Below are 25,848 nucleotides of genomic sequence, written 5' to 3' on the forward strand. Positions count from 1 at the left end.
GATGATAATACGGTTTCCGATATATATCGTGCATCTCTACTCATATCCTATTGGCACAAGATTGTGCAATATGGTGACTACACTGTGAAACATACTGTTCGCTTCTCATGTCTGCTTTTGTTTATCTGAATTTTCAGGTTAACTGGCCATTCTAAATTTAGGGTATAAGGGTCAGTTGTGAGGGTTTATGTGTGGATACCAAAGGATCACATTGTGTCCTCTCATGTTTTATGTGTGCTTCCAGGATAGACACCTATACTTGCAAACCAGTAAGGGATAAAGCAGATTAAGAAAATGGACAGATTCATGGAGAGCAAGTCTGTGTTTAAATCACACTTCTGGCTCCAGCCATCCATAAGTCACGTAGCCAACATTTGCAAGTCTGTAATTTGCGTTTTGGCTCAAGTTTATAAAATGTCATGGTATATTCAATAGATCTGCTGTAATATAAACTTCAGCTGCCCCAGCAGGTAGCAGTTATCGGCACTTTAGTGAATGACTTATGAAGAAAAAGAATAAAAATAAAAGAATAGCTAAAAGAAGTATTACAACATATAATCATTTGAGTACAGTGCAGTCTTAAGTTGGCATACACTGACTGTAAAGGGAGGGTGTACCTTGTGCACAGATCACATACCTAAACATGTACTCGGTAGTTCAGAATTGCTCCACTAGTGAACATGTTGCAAGTCGGAGGTATGGCTCAAACTATGCTAAATTAGTGGAAGGTACAGTACACGTTTGAACAGAACCTGCAGTAAATTAATTTGTCTTAGGGCAGGCCTGATAAAGAGCTTGGTCATGGAAGCCTTTGCTGCTTTGAGTATGTCAAGTAGAAAAAATGGTTTGCTTATGGGTGTGTCTGAGTGTTTGCTGGGTAGAACCTGTTTGAAGTAGGGCTTGGAAGGGAACCACATGTAATGTGTAAATGAAGTTTGTTTGAGGATGTTCTATTGGATTTGAGGTTAGGAGTGTATTTAATTATTTATGAATATATTGTAACTTTGTGTTAGTGTGACACATGGTTACAGTTATCTTCGATTTGGGAAGTTCCAATCCAACTAGAATTGGTAACTGCGATAAAATTATTTTTGACAGTCATTTTTTAGGAGCTTTTTGGCATTTGCAGGCCAAGCATTAGGAAAAACTGTTTATATTAAGGAAATGTAGTGCATGCTTTGCCCTGCTGTTTTTATTGAGAACACCATCCAAATGTTGTTGTGGACCAGAACAGATGAAAATGTATTAAGCATTCAGTTCCAAATCTTAAAAGCATGTTTTTTTTTTTTTAATGTAACAACAACACAACCTTTATTATTTAAGCACCTGCACTACCAATGACTTTGCACTCTCAGTTCAGTTTCTTTCTTACTGTTGTTTTAATTCTATCCAATGCAAGTTACATGTGTATATCTGAAATTTGTAGAGTTTAAATATGCATATCTTTATGAACACTTTAAAAACTTTTAAAAGATTTTTTTTGTCTGATGCTTCCTGACTCACTGATGTGAGAAAAGTCCACATATGATAAACTGTTTGACTCATTTTGGATGTCTAGTTGTGCATGATGCTGATCTTTTAGGTGTCCATCCCCTCCCCACATTTTGGGCCCTCTAGATCCAAGAAATCCTAATTATAGGCCATTTTTGGACTATATCATGTACAGGATGTTACACCCTTAAAGGAGAATAAATTTAATAGGTGTCTTCAGCAAAAGTGATCAGAAAGACTTGAAGTTATGCATGCCGCCTCATTCGACCCCAAAGGTTCACTCCCTAATAGGATATGTGAGCTCAAATATATTCCTTTTCACAAAACTTCTAAAAATGGGTATTGGTAATATAGGCATGTGGAATGTTGTTATATGCAGTTTTGAAGTTGTTGATCATTAATATATTTTTGATTTTTGATTCTTACTATTATGAATTTTTTGGGCCCCTCATGGACCCTGTGATCAGAGGAGACTGTGTGCAGAGGGTACAGACCTATAAATACCTGGGAGTGCAGCTGGATGACAAATTGGACTGGACTGCCAATACTGATTCTCTGTGTAAGAAAGGTCAGAGCCGACTATACTTCCTTAGAAGGTTGGCGTCCTTCAACATCTGCAATAAGATGCTGCAGATGTTCTACCAGACAGTTGTGGCAAGTGCCCTCTTCTACGCAGTGATGTGCTGGAGAGGCAGCATAAAGACGTCTCACACCTGGACAAACTTGTTAGGAAGGCAAGCTCTATTGTAGGAATGAAGCTGGATAGTTTAACATCTGTAGCAGAGCAACGGGCGCTAAGCAGACTCCTGTTAATCATGGGGAATTCACTGCATCAACTGAATAGTGTCCTCTCCAGGCAGAGGAGTAGCTTCAGTGACAGGTCCTGCTCCACTGACAGACTGAGGAGATCGTTCCTCACCCTCACTATGCGACTCTTCCATTCCACCTGGGGGAGTAAATGCTAGCATTATTCAAAGTTATTGTCTGCTTTTACATGCATTTTTATTACTCTTTAATATTGTTTTTTGTATCGGTATACTGCTGCTGGATAATGTGAATTTCCCCTTGGGATTAATAAAGTGTGTGTGTCTGTCCTGTCTGTCCTGTCTGTCCTGTCTGTCTGTCTGTCTGTCTGTTCTAGCCATCGAGGAGACACCCATAGAAGGTTAAATGACAAATTTCAAAAATAAGCATGTTGGTATAATTTTAGACTATTTCAAGATCACTGATTACGAAAGGTATTTAAGAGATCTAGCCCTCTATGGACCTCTATCAGAGGGTAAAAATGGCACATTTCTATTACAATTAGGGATATTTAGATTTTAAATATTTAAACTGAAGAATACATTTCAATATTTCAAATATTTGATGCAACTAATCTTATGAAGTAAATCATTACATTTCTTAACTCCATGAATTAGGGTGGCTTATGCTAATTCAGACTTCGATTTTTAAATGTTCAAATATATACCGTGATATATATATATATATATATATATATATATATATATATATATATATATATATATACTAGTAGAATACCAAGCCAGAGGAGAAGTAGTGTGTTAAAGAAGTTATGAAAAAGAAAAGCAAACATTTTAAAAATAACGTAAGATGATTGTTAATGTAATTGTTTTGTCATTGATATGAGTGTTGTTGTCATATCTATCTATTTATATTATATTATTAATATTGACAAAAGTTCCCGTTTGCTTGGAATTGAAAGTGTGATTAAATGCGTTATTTTTAACGCTGCTATGGAGTACATGCATCAAGCTTTTCAGCTGTGCTTGTGCTAAGAAAGGGAAAATTTTAAAAATAACGTAACATGATTCTGCGTTAACCTAATATTTTTCATACGTCCCAAACCAAGGAGATGCTAAGGTAAAATGAATCATGTAGCGAAGCACATAGTCAGTACACCTCTCGGAATCAACCTCAATGTCGGCGTTAGAGGCTAAGACTCTACAAATTAGCCACAGCGTGTGGCTTGTCTATGCTAAAGTATGTATTGTAGATCGGGTATATATATACATTTTTATATATATATATATATATATATATATATATATATATATATATATATATATATATATATATATATATATATATATATATATATATATATATATATATATATATATATATATATACCCGTACCGCAGTGGAGAAGTAGAAGTTATGAAAAAAAAAGGAACATTTTAAAAATAACGTAACATGATTGTCAATATACAGTAATTGTTTTGTGAGTGTTATTGAATGTTGCTGTCATCAAGGATTTGATTATCATTATTTCTTTCAATCAGGCTCATATTTGTAGGATGTGTTCAAGTTACATTCCGTGTTTGTCAATCGTTGTAAAGATAAGAGGTTTCAATCATCGATTAGTTCCTTACTGCATCAATAAACAGCTCGTCTTCCTTTTTATCTGTGATGTGACAAACTGCATGCACAGGTTTTTTTACACTGTCTTCCTTTAGCAGGACATTCACTTTTTCCACCATGTGCTTTGTTTCCTCAGTAGCTGCACTTATGAATATGATTGTATGTATAAGACGCCATATTTTTTGCTGCCTTCTCAATTGTGTAATTCGGTTTTGTTCAGCACTCTTTGGAACTGTTGCTTTTGTCTGCGCATTGCGTCAGTTCACGTGAGCCGCTTGATGTTCTTGCATCGAAGGTTCCCAGCTGTACTGGTGCCATCTCGTGTAATGTCAGCTAAGACCCGCACTTAAAACTTTCTCTCGCAGTTTCAATGAGTTTGTGCCAAACACCACCCTGACCATCTCATCTTCCTCTGCATAAGCACAGTCCTTCACCCGTGAACATTTACCGGCAGTGTTTGTATTGGATTGCCGCTGATGGACGGCCTTATATGGGCAGGCACTAAATTACAAACGCTAGTGGCAGCCTGTCTATGAACTTAATTTAATATAAACTTACGGTTCACGCCGTGCTTTGTTTCTGCATATGCATCATTTGCTTCATAATGTTTTTCTGCCTTCTCAATTGTGAAATGGCGCTTTGTGCTTGGAGTTCTTCCTTGTTCTCTACGTACTTACGTAGGAGGCGTGATGATGTCACACGAAACTCCGCCCCCCACGGCCATCTCCAACTCAAGACTCCATTACATTATATGGGGAAAAATAGCTTCCAGTTATGACCCTTATGCGTAGAATTTCGAAATGAAAAGTAAGCTGTAAGGAATAAGCCTGCCAAATTTCAGCCTTCTACCTACACGGCAAATTGGAGAATTAGTGATGAGTCAGTGAGTGAGGGCTTTGCCTTTTTTATTAGTGTATATATATATATATATATATATATATATATATATATATATATATATATATATATATATATATATATATATATATATATATATATATATATATATATATATATATATTTATTTATTTATTTATTAGGGGTAGGACTCGATAAAAAAAATTAATCTAGTTAATTAGAGGCTGTGTAATAATTAATCTTGATTACATACGATTAATCACACATGAAAATTTGCCCCAAATCGCAAATGTGTTTTTTTTTTTTTTTAATTTAAAAGGGTTTTAGTGGGAGACAGAATCAAATAATAGACATGGATATGAATATTGTAAACTCAAGCTCTTTTAATTTCTGAAAAAAATGCTTTTAAACTGCATTTCAATTCAAAACAGAAACAAAAATATCATCCCCGGCTAAAATTGGGCAGACTTAAAAATAAAGTGGTATTATATTAAGTACTTTAAGTACATTTTCAGAATGGTATTGTCTTTAAATAATAATAACCAAAATTTCAACATAAAGTGCAGTTTTTCTTCTTAAAAAAATAAGTCAGAAACATAAAAGGTAATTTGACCAGCTTACTCTTTAAACTCTGAGTAACATTAGCCAAAATTATTTTGTACATTAGGTTAAAACAGTATGATCATTGAACATTTTGTAATTAGAATTACTAACGGTCACTGAAGTCCAATGATCCCTAGTAAGAGCCACAAAGTTCGCTTTCTGTAATGCATCTAATTTTGCTTGCATTTCAGTGTGCACAAAACCATGCTTTTATCAAGGCTTCCGTCGGGTAGTCTTTTGAAATGAAATTTGCCTCCGATCAGTCTTAGGAACGCGCTTTATTCCGACTGTAACATTGTTGTAGCTCTGATGTGTGCATCAATGTCATCGATGTACCAGGAAATCATGCATTGACCAAAGTTTCCCTTTGCTTAGAATTGAAAGTGTGATTAAATGCGTTATTTTTTTTAACATGTTATGGAGTACATGCATCGAATTTAATGTTAGCTACGACCCGGCATTTAAAAGTTTCTCTCACAGTTTCGCTGAGTTTGTGCCAAACACCACCCTGACCATCTCATCTTCCTCTGCATAAGCACAGTCCTTCACCCATGAATATTTAGCGGCAGTGTTTCCCGTTATGCGTAGAATTTCGAAATGAAACCTGCCCAACTTTTGTAAGTAAGCTGTAAGGAATGAGCCTGCCAAATTTCAGCCTTCTACCTACACGGGAAGTTGGAGAATTAGTGATGAGTCAGTGAGTCAGTCAATCAGTGAGGGCTTTGCCTTTTATTAGTATAGATGCAAGAAATGCTTAATCTGACGTTATAATTAACTTACCTATTGCAATGTGCAGGCGATGTTTGAAGCATGAAAGTCTGGTCCAGTTGAGTGTGACGGCTTTCACAACGTTGGCCCCGTTGTCGGTCATCACATACACGTAGTGTATTGTGAGGCTCATGTAGGGGTCTGATGTTCGGCTTGACTACATGTCCGTGGTGGACGCAAAAAACTCCACCGAAGATAATGCATTTGACCTCTTCATATAAAGCAGGCAAGGCGACTTTAGAGAAGTATTTCTTGGTGGGCAGCTTGTAGCGTGGATCGAACTTTTTAAGCATCTTTGTGAAACCTTCTCTTTCCACACTCTGAATGGGCATCATGTCCCTGGCTAAACAATGCGTCACTGCATTAGTTAACTCCCCCCAGCGTTTGCTACTTTTGTCATAAGGCGTGCAGCTATTTAAAGCTACGCCGATTGTTTGTTGAGTCAGCGTCTTTGGTCTCACCACCATGCTAGTTGAAGCAGATGCCTCTTCATGTGCTTTAATAGCTTTGTTCTACTCCAACAAGTGCTTCTACTTCAAATGATGAAATAGGTTTGTGGTGTTTCCTCCCTTCGCCACGACGGCCCGCTTGCATGTTCTACAAAAAATTTTGCTTTGTTGGGTATCTGACGGGCGAAAACCAAACTAGTTCCACACCACTGAAGTTGCACCATTTTTACAAACCAATTCTGGTTCATCAGTTTCATTCAACGATCCGCTTTCGCCCTTCTCATTCTCCGTCGCCGCCATGCTTTTTCCGCCATGTGTGTATGAAAACAAAGGCACTGCGCATGCGCGTTTTACCCATATTCTATCGCGATATTTCATTTTCTTATCATTGCCTAACATTGTACCGGTATTACCGTGAAAGGTATAATATGGCCCAGCCCTATATATATTATATAATAATAGTATTTATCTACATTTTACCTAGACAACCCATTTAGTAGAAACAGTTTGATATTAAAGTTAATGAAAACCTATAAAAACAAAACAGTCCATAGTGGTTTCAGTTGATTTAGAATATAGATTAAGTTCTTGATTCCTTAATGTGAATATTTGAGCAGCTGACACGGAGGAGAGGAAAACAAAAAAAAAATTCCTGTGTTGGCCACAGGAGAAAAATAAATGTCTGGAAAGCCACGGACAGAAAACAGAAATGAACAAATGAAATAGGTCTGATGGTAATCCGTTTCTGCATCATAAAAGTTAGAATGTCTTAGGCCACCTGGTCGCCCTTTCTTTCACTGGGCACTGCTGATACAGTTGTCAGTAAAGGTTTCCAAGACCACCTCATTTCTTCCAATACCCCAGGTGACTGCAGAACAAAGCAATTTGAGCAGGTGTGGGGGGTGCATAATTCGACCACACAGGATTGGAGGCGAAAAAACAAAAGCATTGGATTAATGCTGGGTACTTGTTAACACATCAAAAAGCTAAACATATAATTCAGATTATTATACAATGGTATCTTAAGATACAAGTGCCCCAACATATGATTTTTTTGAGATGTGAGCCGTCACTAGATCGATTTTTTGCCTTGAGAGGAGGCACAACCTCAAAGAGGTTGTCTCCGCGCATTCCGAGGAACTGACGACGGAGGAGTTGACGGAACTACAGACGCGGCAACATACGGAGGTTCTACAGGAGATCGGTATTGCGGAGGAGGTTATCTCTTAAAGTGAGATTAAGGAAGTGTTTGCAATGTGTGAAAAACTTTTGGACTTTAAAGAAAACAAACACCCTGAAAAAGTTACAACTGATTGTGTGGCGGAGCCGTTTAATGACACTAGCTTAACACTTGACTTTAGTGAAAAGAAACACCCTGAAAAAGTTACAACTGATCGTGCGGTGGCGCTATTAATGACACTTGCCTAACTCATTTCAGAAACATTCTAAAGGGGAAGACTAAACAAAGCTCCTTGGGCTGGTTTCTATTGAAACATCTTGAGAATGAAAGTGGCAAAAAAGAAAAAAAACTAGTGAAGAAAAAAATTAAGTTAAGCAAAAGCGAAGTGAAAGAAAAAAACATTACAATACCCTAATCAGTTTCACCAACATCTGTTTATTTCTTGTGATTTTCTTTTATGTATTAGGTTTTATTTTATTTGTATACAATATTTGTTCATTATAAATACATGTTTCTTATGTTGAAAACATTTAACAAAAAATTGGGGTGGTTTTTTGGGGGCTGGCACGAATTAATCTCATTTCAATTCATTTCAATGGGGAAAATTGATTTGAGATACGAGCATTTTGACTTACGAGCTCGGTCAGGGAACGAATTAAACTCGTATCTCAAGGTATCACTGTATTATTATTACTAGAAAACCAGTGGAATGTCATTCTGCCATGTGCTGCATTTTCACTGCATTTTGCTTCACCATTGGGATTAGCAACAGAAGTTTTTCATTGTCCTGTATAGGTGTATTTACAATAAGCTGAATTTAACTGAATCGAACACTTGGGTAAAATGAAGTGCTGCCTGATGACTGTAGTATAACCCCGTATAATTCTAAATATCACCCAACATGCCCTGAAAACGACCTAATCTTCCCTGTTTTGCATCCTTTATAAAGTTATTTATAATCTATATCCAATGACTTGTGGGGATTATGGCCAAAAATCCATATTACAGTATAGTTAAACATTCTGACAATTTTGATAGATACTGGTATAATTTGTATATACTCTTCAGACTGATAAGTATTTTTTAACATAACAAATGTGTTAGTTCACATAGCTGTGCTTCCTATACATTATAATACTTGTTAACAGTGCTCTGCTTCTCAAATGAATTTCATATTGGGTACTTGCAGCTAAGTAAACTTTAGTATGAGAGGCAGGTCACAGCATAAAGTTACATATTACATCACCACTATACTGTGTAGTAAATTTGACTATAATATACTAATGGTTTAGATACACTGATAACCCTTTTTTTTGATAGTCAATTCTGATTTGTTAAATTATAAAGTAAATATTCTTTATTAACATTATATTAAAACTTGTTACAATAACTCCCGTAAATCAAGGCTTTGCTTTCATTTTAAAGAGGAAAATCTCCTCCCATATAAATACAAATGGACTGATTTTATACATTTTGTGAGAGCAGGGTGGGTTTTACAAAGAATTAATATGACCAATGATTACCATATTAAATTTACTACGGTATATGCACCTTTTAAAAAGAAAAATAATGCTTAATTAATACCATCAAAATCAGATTCCAAGGTTTGTAATACCAGTGCTACATGAATGGGGAAGCACTGAGATCACTTAGTATACTTTTCTTTACAACATCTGTTTTCATATTGATGCCAAATAAGCTGGTCACTTTTTTTTCTCCCTCTTTATGTTTAAAATTATAGGTATTAATATTCAAAGTCTGTATACATTCAACTACAGTGTCTTAAGTTTAGGTGTGCGTTAACAAGCCTAGTGGAAGTAAACCATTGTGTAAGCAGTGGGGGAGATTAGTCTTATGACACTACGTCAACGTTGGAATTTATTATGGTAAATTAGATTAAAAGCAAATACTTCAACATTACTTACAACATAAATTACATTAAATATCACCTCATGAAAAGAAATGAAAATTTAATTTCAAATGGATAGTAAGCCAGTGAGGTACTTTAATCAAATTTTAAGCAGCAGGAATACAGATAGATTTTTGCATGTATTCCTCGTTTGTTCAAATGATGAGCAGCATCAGGACTGCCTGAAGGTAAGGAGTCTGTTATACTTAGGAAAAATTGATTATTTTAAGTTTTGTATGAAAAATAAGAGTGCAAATTCAGATACTTTATGCCTTCATCGTTTCTAACACTCAATACATTTGTCTGAGTTTTTTTTTCTAGATAGACTAAATATATAGAAGAATTGGGTTTTGCATTGGAATATAAATGGAGAGCAGGGACTCCCTAAGTATGGGGAGGAGTCAGAATTGTCAGTTTGGAAGCATGTCTTGGGACTGTGAGAGGAATACATCAGATGTGTCTGCCTTCTACTGTCATTGTTTGTTATTAGTTGTGTGTATTTTTCTGGCCATACAGACATATTTTGGCTTGGAAGCCCAAGGCAACTATTCTTAAAGTAGCCAGGCAGGATTTGTGAACGAAAACATAGATCTGTAGACAGCTTGCTAAGACGTTTGCTAAAGAATAGCTGCATAATCTTCTTCTGAAAAGGCTTTGCCTACAGGGTTTCTTTTTAAAATTCCGTCCAGATTTCCATTAGATAGATAGATAGATAGATACTTTATTAATCCCAAGGGGAAATTCACATAATCCAGCAGTTTGTACACTTTAAATATTAAGGATTGTAGTGTTTTGTGTCTACTCCTGTATTATTCAGATATGTAACATATCTGTGGAAAGACAGGGAAAGGGGAATAAGAAACTGAAGAAAAGGGTTGACACAGAGAAAATGGAAATGGAAAATTCAGGACCTCAGTACCTGAAACTTAATGATTAATTTATATGTCTTGTCATTTTGACAATTGCATCACATAGCATAACAGTAGCAAATGGTGTTCAGAGTAGCATTGTGGTCTGTATTTAGTACATCCTCCCTATCTCTGGATTCTATTCTTGTGGATTCACTTTTCAGCAATTACAAATTTTGTAACAAAAGTTTCACACCTCCAGTCTACTCCAACCTATTCATGGTCAAGTACAGTAGAAAGTAAATTCCAAAAGGCTTATTAAGCAGCAGCAAAATGTGCAATTGAGCAATAACAGGTTTGTAATGCCCTTGGATATTTAGGTCTGTACATGCGCTAGCCTGAATGGTTCTATTTATGTTTATCAGATGCCCAGAAGCTGTTGAACCCCTATTCCCCATGAATTAGGAATTCCTAGCAAGTACAGGTCATAACCTTGCACTGATTAAGTATCTGCACTTTGTATATACCACTCATCACTACTACCAGTTGGGTGGTTTATTGAGGTCCTCAGATCAGCCCTGCTAATGTGGATCTCCGCTGTGACAGAGTGCTTTGAAGATGATTGAACTTGACTGTAGAGCAGTATTGAATCAGTATTAATATTTTGAATTCAGTATTGATTCGAGCCTTCAGATCGAAGTAGAGGAACTGAAATGCTGTTGAACCGAATAATAGATAACTCCCTATAAACCCATCCTTCACTTTATGAACATGTGTTGCACCTCTTGCACCACATACAGTTGTGCTTGAAAGTTTGTGAACCCTTTAGAATTTTCTATATTTCTGCATAAATATGACCTAAAACATCATCAGATTTTTCACTCAAGTCCTAAAAGTAGATAAAGAGAAACCAGTTAAACAAATGAGAGAAAAATATTATACTTGGTCATTTATTTATTAAGGAAAATGATCAAATATTACATATTTTGTGAGTGGCAAAAGTATGTGAACCTTTGCTTTCAGTATCTGGTGTGACCCCTTTGCAGCAATAACTGCAACTAAACGCTTCCGTAACTTTGATCATTCCTGCACACCGGCTTGGAGGAATTTTAGCCCATTCCTCCGTACAGAACAGCTTCAACTCTGGGATGTTGGTGGGTTTCCTCACATTAACTGCTCGCTTCAGGTCCTTCCACAACATTTCGATTGGTTAAGGTCAGGACTTTGACTTGGCGATTCCAAAACATTAATTTTATTCTTCTTTAACCATTCTTTGGTAGAACGACTTGTGTGCTTAGGGTCGTTGCTGCATGACCCACCTTCTCTTGAGATTCAGTTCATTGACAGATGTCCTGACATTTTCCTTTAGAATTCTCTGATATAATTCAGAATTAATTGTTCCTTCAATGAAGGCAAGCTGTCCTGGCCCAGATGCAGCAAAACAGGCCCAAACCATGATACTGCTACCACCATGTTTCATAGACGGGATAAGGTTTGTATGCTGAAATGCAGTGTTTTCCTTTCTCCAAACATAACAATTTCTTTTAAACCAAGAAGTTCTATTTTGGTCTCATCTGTCCACAAAACATTCTTCCAATAGCCTTCTGGTTTGTCCACGTGATCTTTAGCAAACTGCAGACAAGCAGCAATGTTTTTTGGAGAGCAGTGGCTTTCTCATTGCTGCCCTGCCAATGCACACCATTGTTGTTCAGTGTTCTCCTGATGGTGGACTCATGAACATTAGCCAATGTGAGAGAGGCCTTCAGTTGCTTAGAAGTTACCCTGGGGTCCTTTGTGACCTTGCCGACTATTACACGCCTTGCTCTTGGAGTGATCTTTGTTGGTCGACCACTCCTGGGGAGGGTAACAATAGTCTTGAATTTCCTCCATTTGTACACAATCTGTCTGACTGTGGATTGGTGGAGTCCAAACTCTTTAGAGATGGTTTTGTAACCTTTTTCAGCCTGATGAGCATCAACAACTCTTTTTCTGAGGTCCTCGGAAATCTCCTTTGTTCATGCCATGATACACTTCCACAAACGTGTGTTTTGAAGAGCAGACTTTGATAGATCCCTGTTCTTTAAATAACACAGGGTGCCCACTCACACCTGATTGTCACCCCTTTGATTGAAAACACCTGACTCTAATTTCACCTTCAAACTAACTAATCTAAACTAGCTAATCCTAGAGGTTCACATACTTTTGCCACTCAATAATATGTAATATTCGATCATTTTCCTCAATAAATGACCAAGTATAATAATTTTGTCTCATTTGTTTAACTGGTTTCTCTTTATCTTCTTTTAGGACTTGAGTGAAAATCTGATGAGGTTTTAGGTCATTTTTATGCAGAAATATAGAAACTTCTAAAGGGTTCACAAACTTTCAAGCACAACTGTAAATGCATGCCTCCCTTTATTGCTACAGATTACGGTCTCCCTCTGAATTCTGTTGTGTAATGAAATTTGCTGTCCCCTTTAAAGCATGCAGTGTGTCGAAGAGAAAAAGGGAGAGGGTGTGATGGTTTGTTCACCATGGAGCATAAAGTGCATCGAAGAAGAGATCTTTTAGGAAGATCGTCCCGTACTGAAGCTATGTTCATACTACCGTGTTTTCAATTAAAACCCGAGGTTTTTAAATGAAATGATCTTCACCCACACTGGAGTTCTCATATCATTTTCAAAAGGAACTTTGTCCATACTGAAACCGCCAAACTCAGTTGACGTATATTTTCTACCTACACTCTGCATGTATGCATCTGTGGCAAACTCCTTGAAAGGACTGTGTAATGAAAAATTCAGTGCCCTGTAAAAATCAGATTTCCATGTCCTTTATGTGCTTTCAAAGCTATTGGTGTGTGCAGGACTCTGACAGTGCGTGCACATCTTAGATTAAGAAATTAAGGAGCAGCAATGAATTGTCCCCATGTCATGATAATGCTCTGATTACAAATTAAAGTAGCAGTTTTCAGAGCTGGTGGTGGTTGTCTTTGTCAATAATTGAAAACACTGCAAATTTTAAAGCAACACTTTAAACAGTGCTAAATACTTTTTGTATATTCATAAGGGGATTGATTATAAGCAGTCCATAGCAATCGGAACATATAACTAACTTGATAGGAGAAAATACAAAAGTATGTGAGCAAGTATGTGCATGAGTACAATACCGTGAGCTTGGCTGCATTCTACACCCATCCACTTCATTAAGCATCTTGTCATTAATTTTGATGACCTTTATTGTGCAGGATAAGTATGTTGACTAGAGACCGTCAACGGAGTTATTTACAATGTTATTTTCACAGGACTCTGAATTTTTCACTACAGCAGTAATGCCACTCCCCTCTGTATTTATCGCAAAACTGTAGTAACTGATAGATATAACTTTTACACACATATACAGCATTGAGACTTTACAAAATGCATTTTAGATACATGCAGGTAGCAGCACAACAAGCACTTTGGAAAGCAACTCTTCACTCTTGGACGAACTTGTCAAATTTTATTAGACAATCATATGGCGACCCTTCAGACATTCGCAGCCTGTAGTTTCAGAAACACTGCTGTAATGCATTGAAATAGGTGGGGGAGGATCTGTCTCCTACAAACTCTTGAGAATTGAAGAATGAAGAGCTGAGCACAAAGTCTTTCAAAGCTACTGTTTACTTCCTGTATAAAAATTCAAGAAATGCTGGTACTGTACCATTTTTAAAAATTGGGTTTTTCAGGACCAGAATACCTTGTAACCATACTATAGAAGTAAAGGTCGTAACAAGGTTTCTGCAAATGAACCTTTCCCTTGAGGGGGAAATGAAAGGCCAGGACATCTGCCTTCCCCTTTTTCAACCCCAACCCCCAGGTTGGTCCTTCTCCCGAGTTGAGGTCCTGCCAGAACCTAATCCTACCTTTCCCATAGCATCAATGCTACAGTATCTGTGGTTTCCGCATCTGTGGGGTTGTTCAGGAACGTAACCACCACATATGAGAATTGACTGTGTGTGTACGTATATACATGTACAGTACTATTTAGGGTTGTGCCATATTATATAGTCCACAATTACACCCATATAAATTATGTGAAAGTGTCCTCTCGCGATATCAATAATATAGTTATGCAATACATTTACATTCCCTAGTGCACATAATGATGACATAAGCCCAAACATGCCTCCGATGACAATTTAGTACCTAAATAGGGAGCTATTTCAATAGTATGGAAGTTGTTTGGCTATAACCGGTCAGGCTTCCAACAAATCACAGTAATCTGCAAAATATGCAAGAAAATACGAAACAAAACAAACTTGTTTCACCACTTGAAGCAAAAACACACCATCCAGTACAACCAAGCTATGAAAGCACGCTGGGAGATGCTAGCAGCTGATAATGTGTGGCCAAAAAGTGAACAAATAAGTCAACTGATCATCGCTGGAGCATTTGCTAGTTATACTTCATATGACAGGAAGAGCAATATGATGGATGGAAATTACTGATGTGGTTATAAATTGTTTGGCCAAGGAAAGATGGTGTTTGAAACAGAGGAAAAGAAGAGCTTTAAGCAACTGGTTAAAAAGCTGGACCCAAGATACAACATCCCAGGTAGAAAATATTTTTCAAAGACATCTTTGCCTGCGATATATGAAGCATGCTGCAACAAAATTTAGTTTAATTTTAATAAAGTATAAAAAGGAAAAAAAAAGTTTGAATCACTGATTGAGAAGTGCCTGGTTAACATGCTGAGAATAACCCATCTTGACCGTATCTCTGTTGTGATGGTTTGAGTGAGAGTCTGTGTTCTGTTCATGCAATAGAATGTCTAAAACAAGGAAATCGGGAAGATTTGTATGTATGTATGCCTGTCTAAGACTATGAGGCTACCAAACTCCTGGGAAGCATTTTAATTTGGTATAGTACAGGGTACATTCATGCAAAAAGTGTTGCTAATTTCATGTACTTTTACATAACCATATCCCTCAACTGATCACATTGTAAATAATGCTTATTGGGTATAAACGCACTCCATTATTTAATTATTTGAAAGAGTACATTTCAGTTGGTTTTATTTTTCTGGGTTATGCATTTAAATGCACAATCTAGAGATGCTGCATGTTCCAAACGAATAAAATGGTTGGGTGAAACCTAAAATAAATGCATCGTCTTATGTATATGTACCTTGTGTGTTAGTGTAGAGATGCAGTATTAATTTGGAAATTGTTAAATGAACAACTTGAAAACGCATCTCTCAGGCTGAGGTTTAACAGAAGGTGAGGCAGCAAGTACAATAGATATTCCAGATAGTGTCCTGATTAGTTGGCAACTTAAACTCTGCTAGAGATTTGATTCTCCTCTGATTTGTAGGTTACCATGGCAACATGCTAATGATGCCTATGTTATCCTTTCTGCCAGGAAGTAACTGCCCCACAAGTGAGATCACAGCTATGGTGTCCCATATGAGTTGGTTTATTATTGTCTTCTGTTTATTTTATTGTAATGATGAACAGAATTACAACTACTCGGATGATTCCAATGAAACAAGTAGAGTCTGTGCTTTCCAGGGAGATCGTTCACTTCTGTCTGGGTAGTACAAGGATGGTGAAATCTCGTCTGAATAAAACAGGTGTGTTCAGTAGGATGATTCCGTCACCTAGCATAAAATTGTTTACATTTTAATAGTAATTGGAAGGTTATTGGTTTTGGCTTAAGGTAATTTTATACTTTCTTTAAGAGACTTGTCTGGGTTCAGATTGTAAAAAGAGCTGAGATTAAAGGTTTGTTGGCCCCTACATTGCATATCTGAGTACTTAAGCATTTTAGAAGAATCATTAGCCTACTGTGTTACTTACTTTTGCTGCAAACATGGAGGACAGGTTGGCGATTCTAAATTGTGTGTGCTACCTGCAGTAGGCTGGCGCCATATTCAAGTATTATTCCTGCTTTGTGCCTGTTGCTTGCTGGATGAGCAGGTTTGGAAATTGTATGGGTAAATGGAAACATGTCAGTGGTGAGGTTTAATAAATAAAAAAAAAAATACTGTAAACTTAATAATTTGAATTTTGTTTTGCAGCTGTTTTGGACAACATGGAGCGCCTTACAGCAGAAGAGATGGATGAGCGACGCCAGCAGAACATGGCATATGAATATTTGTGCCACCTGGAGGAGGCCAAGCGGTATGATTTTTCTAATCATGGAGTGATTTGACCCTTTAAGTTAATAGTGTTATTGGATTGGGGGTTTCATGTATGGAAATTTTGTTTCATTACCTTATGAAATATATAATGCAGAAATCAAAAAATATCATGACACCAACATTGGACATCATATAATATTAGTGGATATTTTTAAGCTTGCAACTTAAGGTTAATGAAATTGAGACACTTTGCATTTGTTTGGCACCTTTGAGTTGATTTGAATGCTTATGAATATTAGTAAGAGTTAATATATATATATATATATATATATATATATATATATATATATATATATATATATATATATATATATATAATTTGTACAGATTAAGAATTGCAAAGGGTTTGTTTTGTTTTTTTTTTTTTGTTTTAACAGTAGTAAAACAGCACATCACAAGCTGTCGGAGTATGCTCTGTGAACAGAATGGCTCTTTTGGATTGTGACGGCAACCTATGTGCATCCAGTGCCATTTACTTCATTAAAGAGATAATCTTTGATCTTGCATATGTTACAGCTGATAACCTAGCTGTAGTGTGTTTTTTGAGTTGTGGTATGAGTAAAGTTTCCATTTGGTGGATCTTTTTAATGTCTATTTTGTACCTGATTTTGCCAGAATAGGTTTCTAAACAAGTTTAGAAAATTGATGTTTAGATAGTACAGGGATGTTTTTGTTGCATTTAATGTACCTTTCCTTGTGTCTAAATAATTTTCCTCCTTTCAAAATATAGATTTAACTTGACTCATTTTCTGGAACGCAGCCTAGTGAAATCGGCTAGCACAAGCTATATTACTATCTTAATTACCAAGTTAGTGCTGCAGTATGTTCTGCTTCTTGCTGATGATAGAAAACATATATGATACTGTAAGAATAGATTTAGTAGAAAAAAGCTGCTCTAATCAAATTGTTGAGAGTGCCTGGAAAGAAAATGCACCAGTTTTACTAGCATTCTAATCAGTCTAATACCACCCTGTAGATATTTGTACTTGGTATTGACTCTACCTTTTGGCTTTTTATGAGTACTAAATGAATATTGCACTTGATGTTCATACAGCAAAAAATAGAAATAGATAATAAGCTTAAAATATACAAAAAATGTTGCAGAACTATAAAGTGGCTAGAAGTAAAAAGTAACTGGAATCTTCTTCTCATACAAATGTTGAGAAGAGTATGTAGTAGTTCGAAAAAATTAAGACCATTATTTTCCATGAAAGAAATGAGGACATCTGGTATACAAAGCAATCTCCGTCAAACACATGGTACTCGTGTACCTATCTTTTTTGTGTTTGATCTTTGTGTTTGTGTAGGATTATGCTGAGTAGAAAGTTTACTACAACTAGAAGTGTCACATGAAAAAATGAAGTTACAATTTATAATTCATTTTATACACCTGCCCCCTTTAGATTTTGAAAGAAAATTTAAAGTTCCTGATTTCTCCCCTCAGCTTTGTAGTATTGTCATTTGCTGGGCCAAACCTTTCACCGAGTCAGCACCTAAGAGGACATGATCACTACATACTTAGGCTAATAGCATAACATAAATTCTTTCTTTGATGGTTGCACATCAAATATATCATCTCCAAATAAATCTTAAATGCAAAGAAGGTTATGTTTGCTGTTTGAAAGTTGTTCAGATAAAAGAACAAATCAATCAACACCTCGTAATTTATGTGATGGAGAAATTTCAAATGAGCAGTGTAGATTTTATACAAGTTAACATTGGTACACTTAAAACTTCTAAAGTAAGCCTTTCTAAATTTTTTAGTGGTTAACTTTTATTGTCATTAAATATACATAAAGATAAGAAGGAACTTTTTGAAGACCCATCACAATGCGTCCTTTAGCTTATTCAATTATATACTTTTAAAAGGCTGCATTTTCATCAAGCAGCGGTGTCCTGAGTCCTAAGCATGTCGTGCTTTGCAAAAAATAAAAGCATTGATAATTCAAATAAACACAGTATAAATTCATGTGTGTGTCTTTGTTGATATTATATTATATCGCTAGTCCAAGGAAACATGCAAGTACAGTCGTGCTTGAAAGTTTGTGAACCCTTTTAGAATTTTCTATATTTCTGCATAAATATGACCTAAAACATCATCAGATTTTCACTCAAGTCCTAAAAGTAGATAAAGAGAAACCAGTTAAACAAATGAGAGAAAAATATTATACTTGGTCATTTATTTATTAAGGAAAATAATCGAATATTACATATTTGTGAGTGGCAAAAGTATGTGAACCTTTGTTTTCAGTATTTGGTGTGACCCCCTTTGGCAGCAATATCTGCAACTAAATGTTTCTGGTAACTTTTGATCATTCCTGCACTCCGGCTTGAAGGAATTTTAGCCCATTCCTCCGTACAGAACAGCTTCAACTCTGGGATGTTGGTGGGTTTCCTCACATTAACTGCTCGCTTCAGGTCCTTCCACAACATTTCGATTGGATTAAGGTCAGGACTTTGACTTGGCCATTCCAAAACATTAACTTTATTATTTTTTAACCATTCTTTGGTAGAACGACTTGTTGACTGCATGACCCACCTCTTGAGATTCAGTTCATGGACAGATGTCCTGACATTTTCCTTTAGAATTCTCTGATATAATTCAGAATTCATTGTTCCGTCAATGAAGGCAAGCCGTCTTGGCCCAGCTGCAGCAAAACAAGCCCAAACCATGATATTACTACCACTATGTTTCACAGATGGTATAAGGTTCTTATGCTGTAATGCAGTGTTTTCCTTTCTCCAAACATAACACTTTTTATTTAAACCAAAACGTTCTATTTTGGTTTCATCCATCCACAAAACATTCTTCCAATAGCCTTCTGGTTTGTTCATGTGATCTTTAGCAAACTGCAGACGAGTAGCAATGTGTGTGTTTTTTTGTTTTTGGAGAGCAGTGGCTTTCTCCTTGCAACCCTGCCATACACACCATTGTTGTTCAGTGTTCTCCTGATGGTGGATTTATGAACATGAACATTAGCCAATGTAAGAGTGGCTGGGGTCCTTTGTGACCTCGCCGACTATTACACGCCTTGCTCTTGGAGTGATCTTTGCTGGTCGACCACTCCTGGGGAGGGTAACAATGGTCTTGAATTTCCTCCATTTGTACACAGTCTGTCTGACTGTGGATTGGTGGAGTCCAAACTCTTTAGAAATGGTTTGGTAACCTTTTCTAGCCTGATGAGTATCAACAACTCTTTTTCTGAGGTCCTCAGAAATCTCCTTTGTTTGTGCCATGATACACTTCCACAAATGTGTTGTGAAGATAGATCCCTGTTCTTTAAATAACACAGGGTGCCCACTCACACCTGATTGTCATCCCATTGATCGAAAACACCTGACTCTAATTTCACCTTCAAACTAGCTGCTAATCCTAGAGGTTCACATACTTTTGCCACTCGCAAATATGTAATGCTAGCAAAATACCAGCGCTTCGCAGCAGAGAAGTAGTGTGTTAAAGAAGTTATGAAAAAGAAAAGGAAACATTTTAAAGTAACGTAACATGATTGTCAATGTAATTATTTTGTCACTGTGTCTCCACACATACCGCTTAGAATTAAGGGCAAAAAGTTCTATCTTGGAGTTTGCTAAAAGACACCTGAAGGACTCTGAGATGGTGAGAAATAAGATTCTCTGGTCTGATGAGACCAAAATAGAAGTTTTTGCCCTTAATTCTAAGCGGTATGTGTGAAGACAACCAGGCACTGCTCATCACTTGTCCAATACAGTCCCCTTAGTGAAGCATGGCAGCATCATACTGTGGGGGTGTTTTTCAGCTGCAGGGATAGGACGACCGGTTGCAATCGAGGGAAAGATGAATGCGGCCAAGTACAGGGATATCCTGGACAAAAACCTTCTCCAGAGTGCTAAGGACCTCAGACTGGGCCGAAGGCTTACCTTCCAACAAGACAATGACCCTAAGCACACAGCTAAAATAACGAAGGAGTGGCTTCACAACAACTCTGTGACTGTTCTTGAATGGCCCAGCCAGAGCCCTGACTTAAACCCAATTGAGCATCTCTGGAGAGACCTAAAAATGGCTGTCCACCAATGTTTACCATCCAGGCTGACAGAACTGGAGAGGATCTGCAAGGAGGAATGGCAGAGGATCCCCAAATACAGGTGTGAAAAACTTGTTGCATCTTTCCCAAGAAGACTCATGGCTGTATTTGCTCAGTATTTAGTAGAAGCTCCCTTTTGAGCTAAGGGTCTGAATATATATATATAAAAATATACAGTGGAACCTCGGTTCACGACCAAAAAGATCGCCAAACTTGTGCCTCGGTTCACAACCACACACTCGGTATACGAACAAGCCAGTTTCCCTTGCCTGTCTGAGCTGATCTGAAAGAGAGAGAGAGCGAGCAAGCACATGCCTGCTAGGGAGGGGGAGGAGGAGATTGCTTCACGTGTTTGCTGAACAAGCCAGTTTCCCTTGCGTCCTCAGTAGAGAGAGAGAGAGAGCACGAGCGAGCGAGCACGTGCCTGCTGGGAAGGGGGAGGAGGAGATTGCTGCACGTGTTTGCCTGCCTATCTGTAGGCTGTAGTGCAAGCGAAACCATCCCCCCTCCCCCCACAGGCAGCCTGAGAGAGAAAGAGAGCTGCCATGCTTTTTCATTTAAGCAAAGCCGCTCCTTGTTCATTGTTTTCAATAAGACGTGCACTCTCTTTGTGCTCTACAGTATTTCGTGTGCTTTTGCAGTTAACTATGGCTTCTAAGCAAGTGGAGAGTGGTCAGAAGAAAGTTTTGAAGAAAATTGAAATCGAAGTAAAGAAAGAAATTACAAAAGGTGGAAAAAATGTTTACCAGTTTACTCATTTACCAATCGGAGAACCCTCGTGCTTTCAAGCAGCATAATGTAAACAAAGCCAGACTGCCAGTAATGTGGAGGGTCACAAGAACGTTCTTTTTGGAATGGCTGCATGAGGCTTTCTCTCCCACCAGCTAAACAGCTAAAAGCACCAGAAACCCAAGAAATCACAAGAGAGAAAACACCTGAAGGAAAACACTTCATGCCAGAACTCGTTTTCATGCAAGGTTAGTTTTCTTGGTGGTTTTTGTATTACGGATTTTTCAAAAGTAATTTTTTTAGTTCATACTGCGATTTGTTGCAATGTTATTTTTCTCTTTTTTCAAATGTTCGCTTTTTTCCTTGTGCTTAAAACTCATGAAAGGTTTACAGATGGAGTTTTTCATAGCACGATTAGGTGCAATGTTACATTTCTCTTTTTCAAATATTCGCTTTTTTCCTTGTGCTTAAAACTCATTAAAAATTGTTTACATGGAGGACTTCATCGTGTGATTTGTTGCAATGTTACTTTTTTGGTTGCTTGTGTTGGTTTTAAATGAAGTTCGGATTTGTGCGATGTTTTTTCTGCTGTGCTTAAAACTCATTTTAAAAACATTGTTTACAGCGATCAGGCTTTAGGTTTAATAGCGTGATCTCCTGCAATCTTACTTTTTTGTTTGCTTGTGAGTTGGTTTTTGCAAGCGCTTTGGATTTTTTTTTTCTGCTGTGCTTAAAAGTCATTTTAAAAAAAATGCTGCGCGAGCACGTGCTACAGAGAGATTAGAGAGCTGGGCAGCTGACAGGGAAGGGATTGGGGGGACGGATAGGTGTGTGTGTGTGTGTGTGCGTGTTTGTGCGCTCGCGCTACACAGAGAGAGAGCTCGTGAGCCAGCCTGCTCCTGTAGCTGAGGTAGGGAGGGGCTTTGGTGGTGTGTGTGCTACAGAGAGAGAGCGTGAGCGAGCCAGCTCCTGTAGCTGATCAGGGAGCCTGGGTGTTTTGTGTCAGTGTTATTCAATGTTTTTACATTAGTTTACTATTACACTGTGGATTCTATGGTGTAATTAACTATATTTGTGCTTAATCTTTACATATTTTTATATATTTACATACAGTTTGTAGCGGTCTGGAACGGATTAATTGTATTGACATACAATCCTATGGGGGAAACTGCTTCGGTTCACGACCAACTCGGTTTACGACCAAAGTTCTGGAACGAATTATGGTCGTGAACTGAGGTTCCACTGTGTATATATATTGATATTGTCAGGGATGCCAGGGGCCATGACCCAGCCGGGACGTCATGAGGGACCGGATGTGGGTCTTTGCCCACCCTGGATCACGTGGGGGTCGCCTTCCTGGTTGCTTTGGGCGCCATGGGTACAGGGCATGGAAGCGCCACCCTGTAGGGGCCCATGGTCACCGCCAGGAGGCGCCCCAATGCCTTGGGGACCTGTTACCCCAGCACTTCCGCCACACCAGGCAGTGCTGGGGGGAAGAATTAGGACGGCGCCCGGAGAGCTGCCGGGAGGACAGCCGGCACTTCCGCCACGCTGTGGCGTGGCTAGAGGAGGAATGCCGGGAACACCTGGGGCTCATCCGGGCACTCTATAAAAGGGGCCGTCTCCCATCATTCGAGGCTGGAGTCGGGAGGAGGAAGGACGAAGCACAGAGGAGGTGTGGAGGCGACCCGAAGAAAGGCATTTGTGGCCAGGACTTTGGAATTGGGGTAGTGTGCACTGAACTGGGTCTTAGTAACCATTGGCTGGGGTCTGTGTGACCAGTTAATTTATTGTAAATAGTTGTAAATAAATGTGTGGTGGTTGAAACAACATGTCTGCCTGTCTGTGTCCAGGTTGGCTCCACAACAAAAGTTCATCCGCCATATTGAACTTTCAAACGTCCCTTATTCTCCAACTTCCCGTGTAGGTAGAAGGCTGAAATTTGGTACTTATTTCGGTGGTATGATGCCACTGTCGGCCGCCATATTGAACTTTCCAACGTCACTAATTCTCCAACTTCCCGTGTAGGTGGAAGGCTGAAATTTGGCAGGCTCATTCCTTACAGCTTACTTACAAAAGTTAAGCAGGTTTCATTTCGAAATTCTACGCGTAATGGTCATAACGGTCAACAACGTCCGCCATGTTGAACTTTCTTATTTATGGCCCCATCTTCTCGAAATTTGGTAGGCGGCTTTTCTGCACTAACTGAAACCAATGTACGTATTTATTTCGGTGGTATGATGCCACTGTCGGCCGCCATATTGAACTTTTCAACAGTCTTTGTTACTTATGGGCCCATCTTCAAGAAATTTGGTACGCGGGTTCCCAACGCTAACTGAATCCTACTTACGTACATGTATACATCCATACCCGGCAGCTCGGTCACCGTGTGAGGCGGCGTTGGGTCTCCCATCCCAACGCCTCCCACGTTGTTGGCTGCCTGCCTATATAAGGCCGTCCGTCACTCCAGTCTCTACATTCCCTTCCTTGCTTCGCCACGGGATTCACGTCTCCCTACTGATAACTACAGCCTTTTTGTTTAATCCACGGCTTCTCCGCTGTTTTATTGTTTGTTTATGACAATTATAATTATTGTATAGGTATTTTACACTTACTTTACATTGCTCAGGTACCCATTTCCTTTATCATTCCAACCCCCATTACCATGTCTATCAAGATGATCACTATCGATCAAAGTACTATCACTTACCGAGTGGTTTCCATGCCCGGAGATACCACCTACCTTTTCTCTTTGTTACTTATTGCACGGCCATATCAGGCTCACTCTTGATATCCAGAGGAACATTGTGTCTTATGTATGGAATGACTGGGACATGTTCAATGTGTGGACGGATGACAGTACAGGAGATAATTATACTACACAGGAGCATTAAAAAGAGTGAAATGCTTAAGCCCTTCACCTATGGTTCTGCATGTGAGTTGATGGCTGCCGCTGAATTGTTCGGTTGTCGCTTTCAAGTGTACCAAAATTGCCAAATATTTTACACCTTTCGACAACCGCCAATGCCTCTTAAACATCTTAGATTCACAGGTGACGATTTCAGTAGTGGACACTTTGATGTTTATGAATGTTTAAACTCTCAAAAGCTGGATGTGATTTTATCGCTGAAACCGGTTGTGTGCTTACAACGCTTGACAGATGCCGAATGTCACTTCAACACAACAAATCCTGCAAATACTGTCGTAATTGAAACAAACCATAAAACTCAAACCGATTATGACAGCAGCAATCCAAGCTGTGAGATTTGAGACAAGATTACTGTTCGCATGGCCAACTGTAAGTTGCATGCTCAAGAGTAAGCTCAGCGCACAGCTTGGTTATGTTACAACCGGAGGGCCGAACTGACAACATGGTATACAAAGAGATCCTTAACAAATAATTATTGGCATATTTTCCCTCAGTTTAAAAAGGTTTAATTTTCTTCTTAATAAAAATTTTAATGCAGTTCTTCGCCGCTGCGAAGCGGGTATTTTGCTGGTATACTAATAAAAGGCAAAGCCCTCACTGACTGACATACTCGCTCACTCACTCACTGACTCATCACTAATTCTCCAACTTCCCGTGTAGGTAGAAGGCTGAAATTTGGCATGCTCATTCCTTACAGTTTACTTACAAAAGTTAGGCAGGTTTCATTTCGAGATTCTACACGTAACGGTCATAACTAGAAACTACTTTCGTCCATATACTGTATACGGCGATAGCCTGCAGGTCGGTCGCTGTGTGAGGTGGAGTTGCGTCCCGCGTCGTCATGCCTCCCACGTAATTGAGTGCTTGCCCATATAAGGTCAATATTTGCGGGTGAAGGACTGTGCTTATGTAAACGACCTTCGATGCATGTACTCCAAGCGGCTCACGTGAACTGACTGTGAACGCAGTATGCATATAAGCATATTCATAAGTTCGGCTACTACGGAAACAAAGCACACGGTGGAAAAAGTCCATGTCCAGCTAAAGGAAGACAGTGTGAAAAAAAACCCGTGCATGCAGTGTGTGATGTCTCAGATAAGGGTACCGATTTGGGTTGTGAACACTTCGATGAATGAAACCTGTTATCTTTACAACGGTTGACAAACGCGGAATGTAACTTGAACACAACACGTCCTCCAAATAAGAACCTGATTGAAAGAAATAATGATAATCAAATCCTTGATGACAGCAACTCTCATATCAGTCACAAAACAATTACATTGACAATCATGTTGCGTTATTTTTAAAATGTTCCCTTTTCTTTTTCATAACTTCTTTAACACACTACGTCTCCGCTGCAAATCGCAGGTATTTTGCTAAAGTGGAACCTTGGTTTGCGAGCATAATAGACGTGGACTCGCACTTCACAGCACACACGTGCGCGTGTGTGCACACACT

At 38.3% G+C, this 25,848-nt stretch overlaps 1 protein-coding gene across 1 annotated transcript in view; it reads left to right on the forward strand.

The window, feature by feature from the left end:
• The window catches only part of iqgap1 (IQ motif containing GTPase activating protein 1), a 303,340-nt gene that overhangs the window by 14,788 nt on the left and 262,704 nt on the right, over nt 1-25,848 (forward strand). The window contains exon 2 of the mRNA XM_039773388.1: nt 16,549-16,651. Within this exon, the coding sequence (XP_039629322.1) occupies nt 16,549-16,651 (103 nt within the window). The remainder of the gene's footprint in view (nt 1-16,548; nt 16,652-25,848) is intronic.

This window comes from Polypterus senegalus, chromosome 12 (genome assembly GCF_016835505.1).
Source record: "Polypterus senegalus isolate Bchr_013 chromosome 12, ASM1683550v1, whole genome shotgun sequence".
NCBI classification, from domain to species: Eukaryota; Metazoa; Chordata; class Cladistia; order Polypteriformes; family Polypteridae; genus Polypterus; species Polypterus senegalus.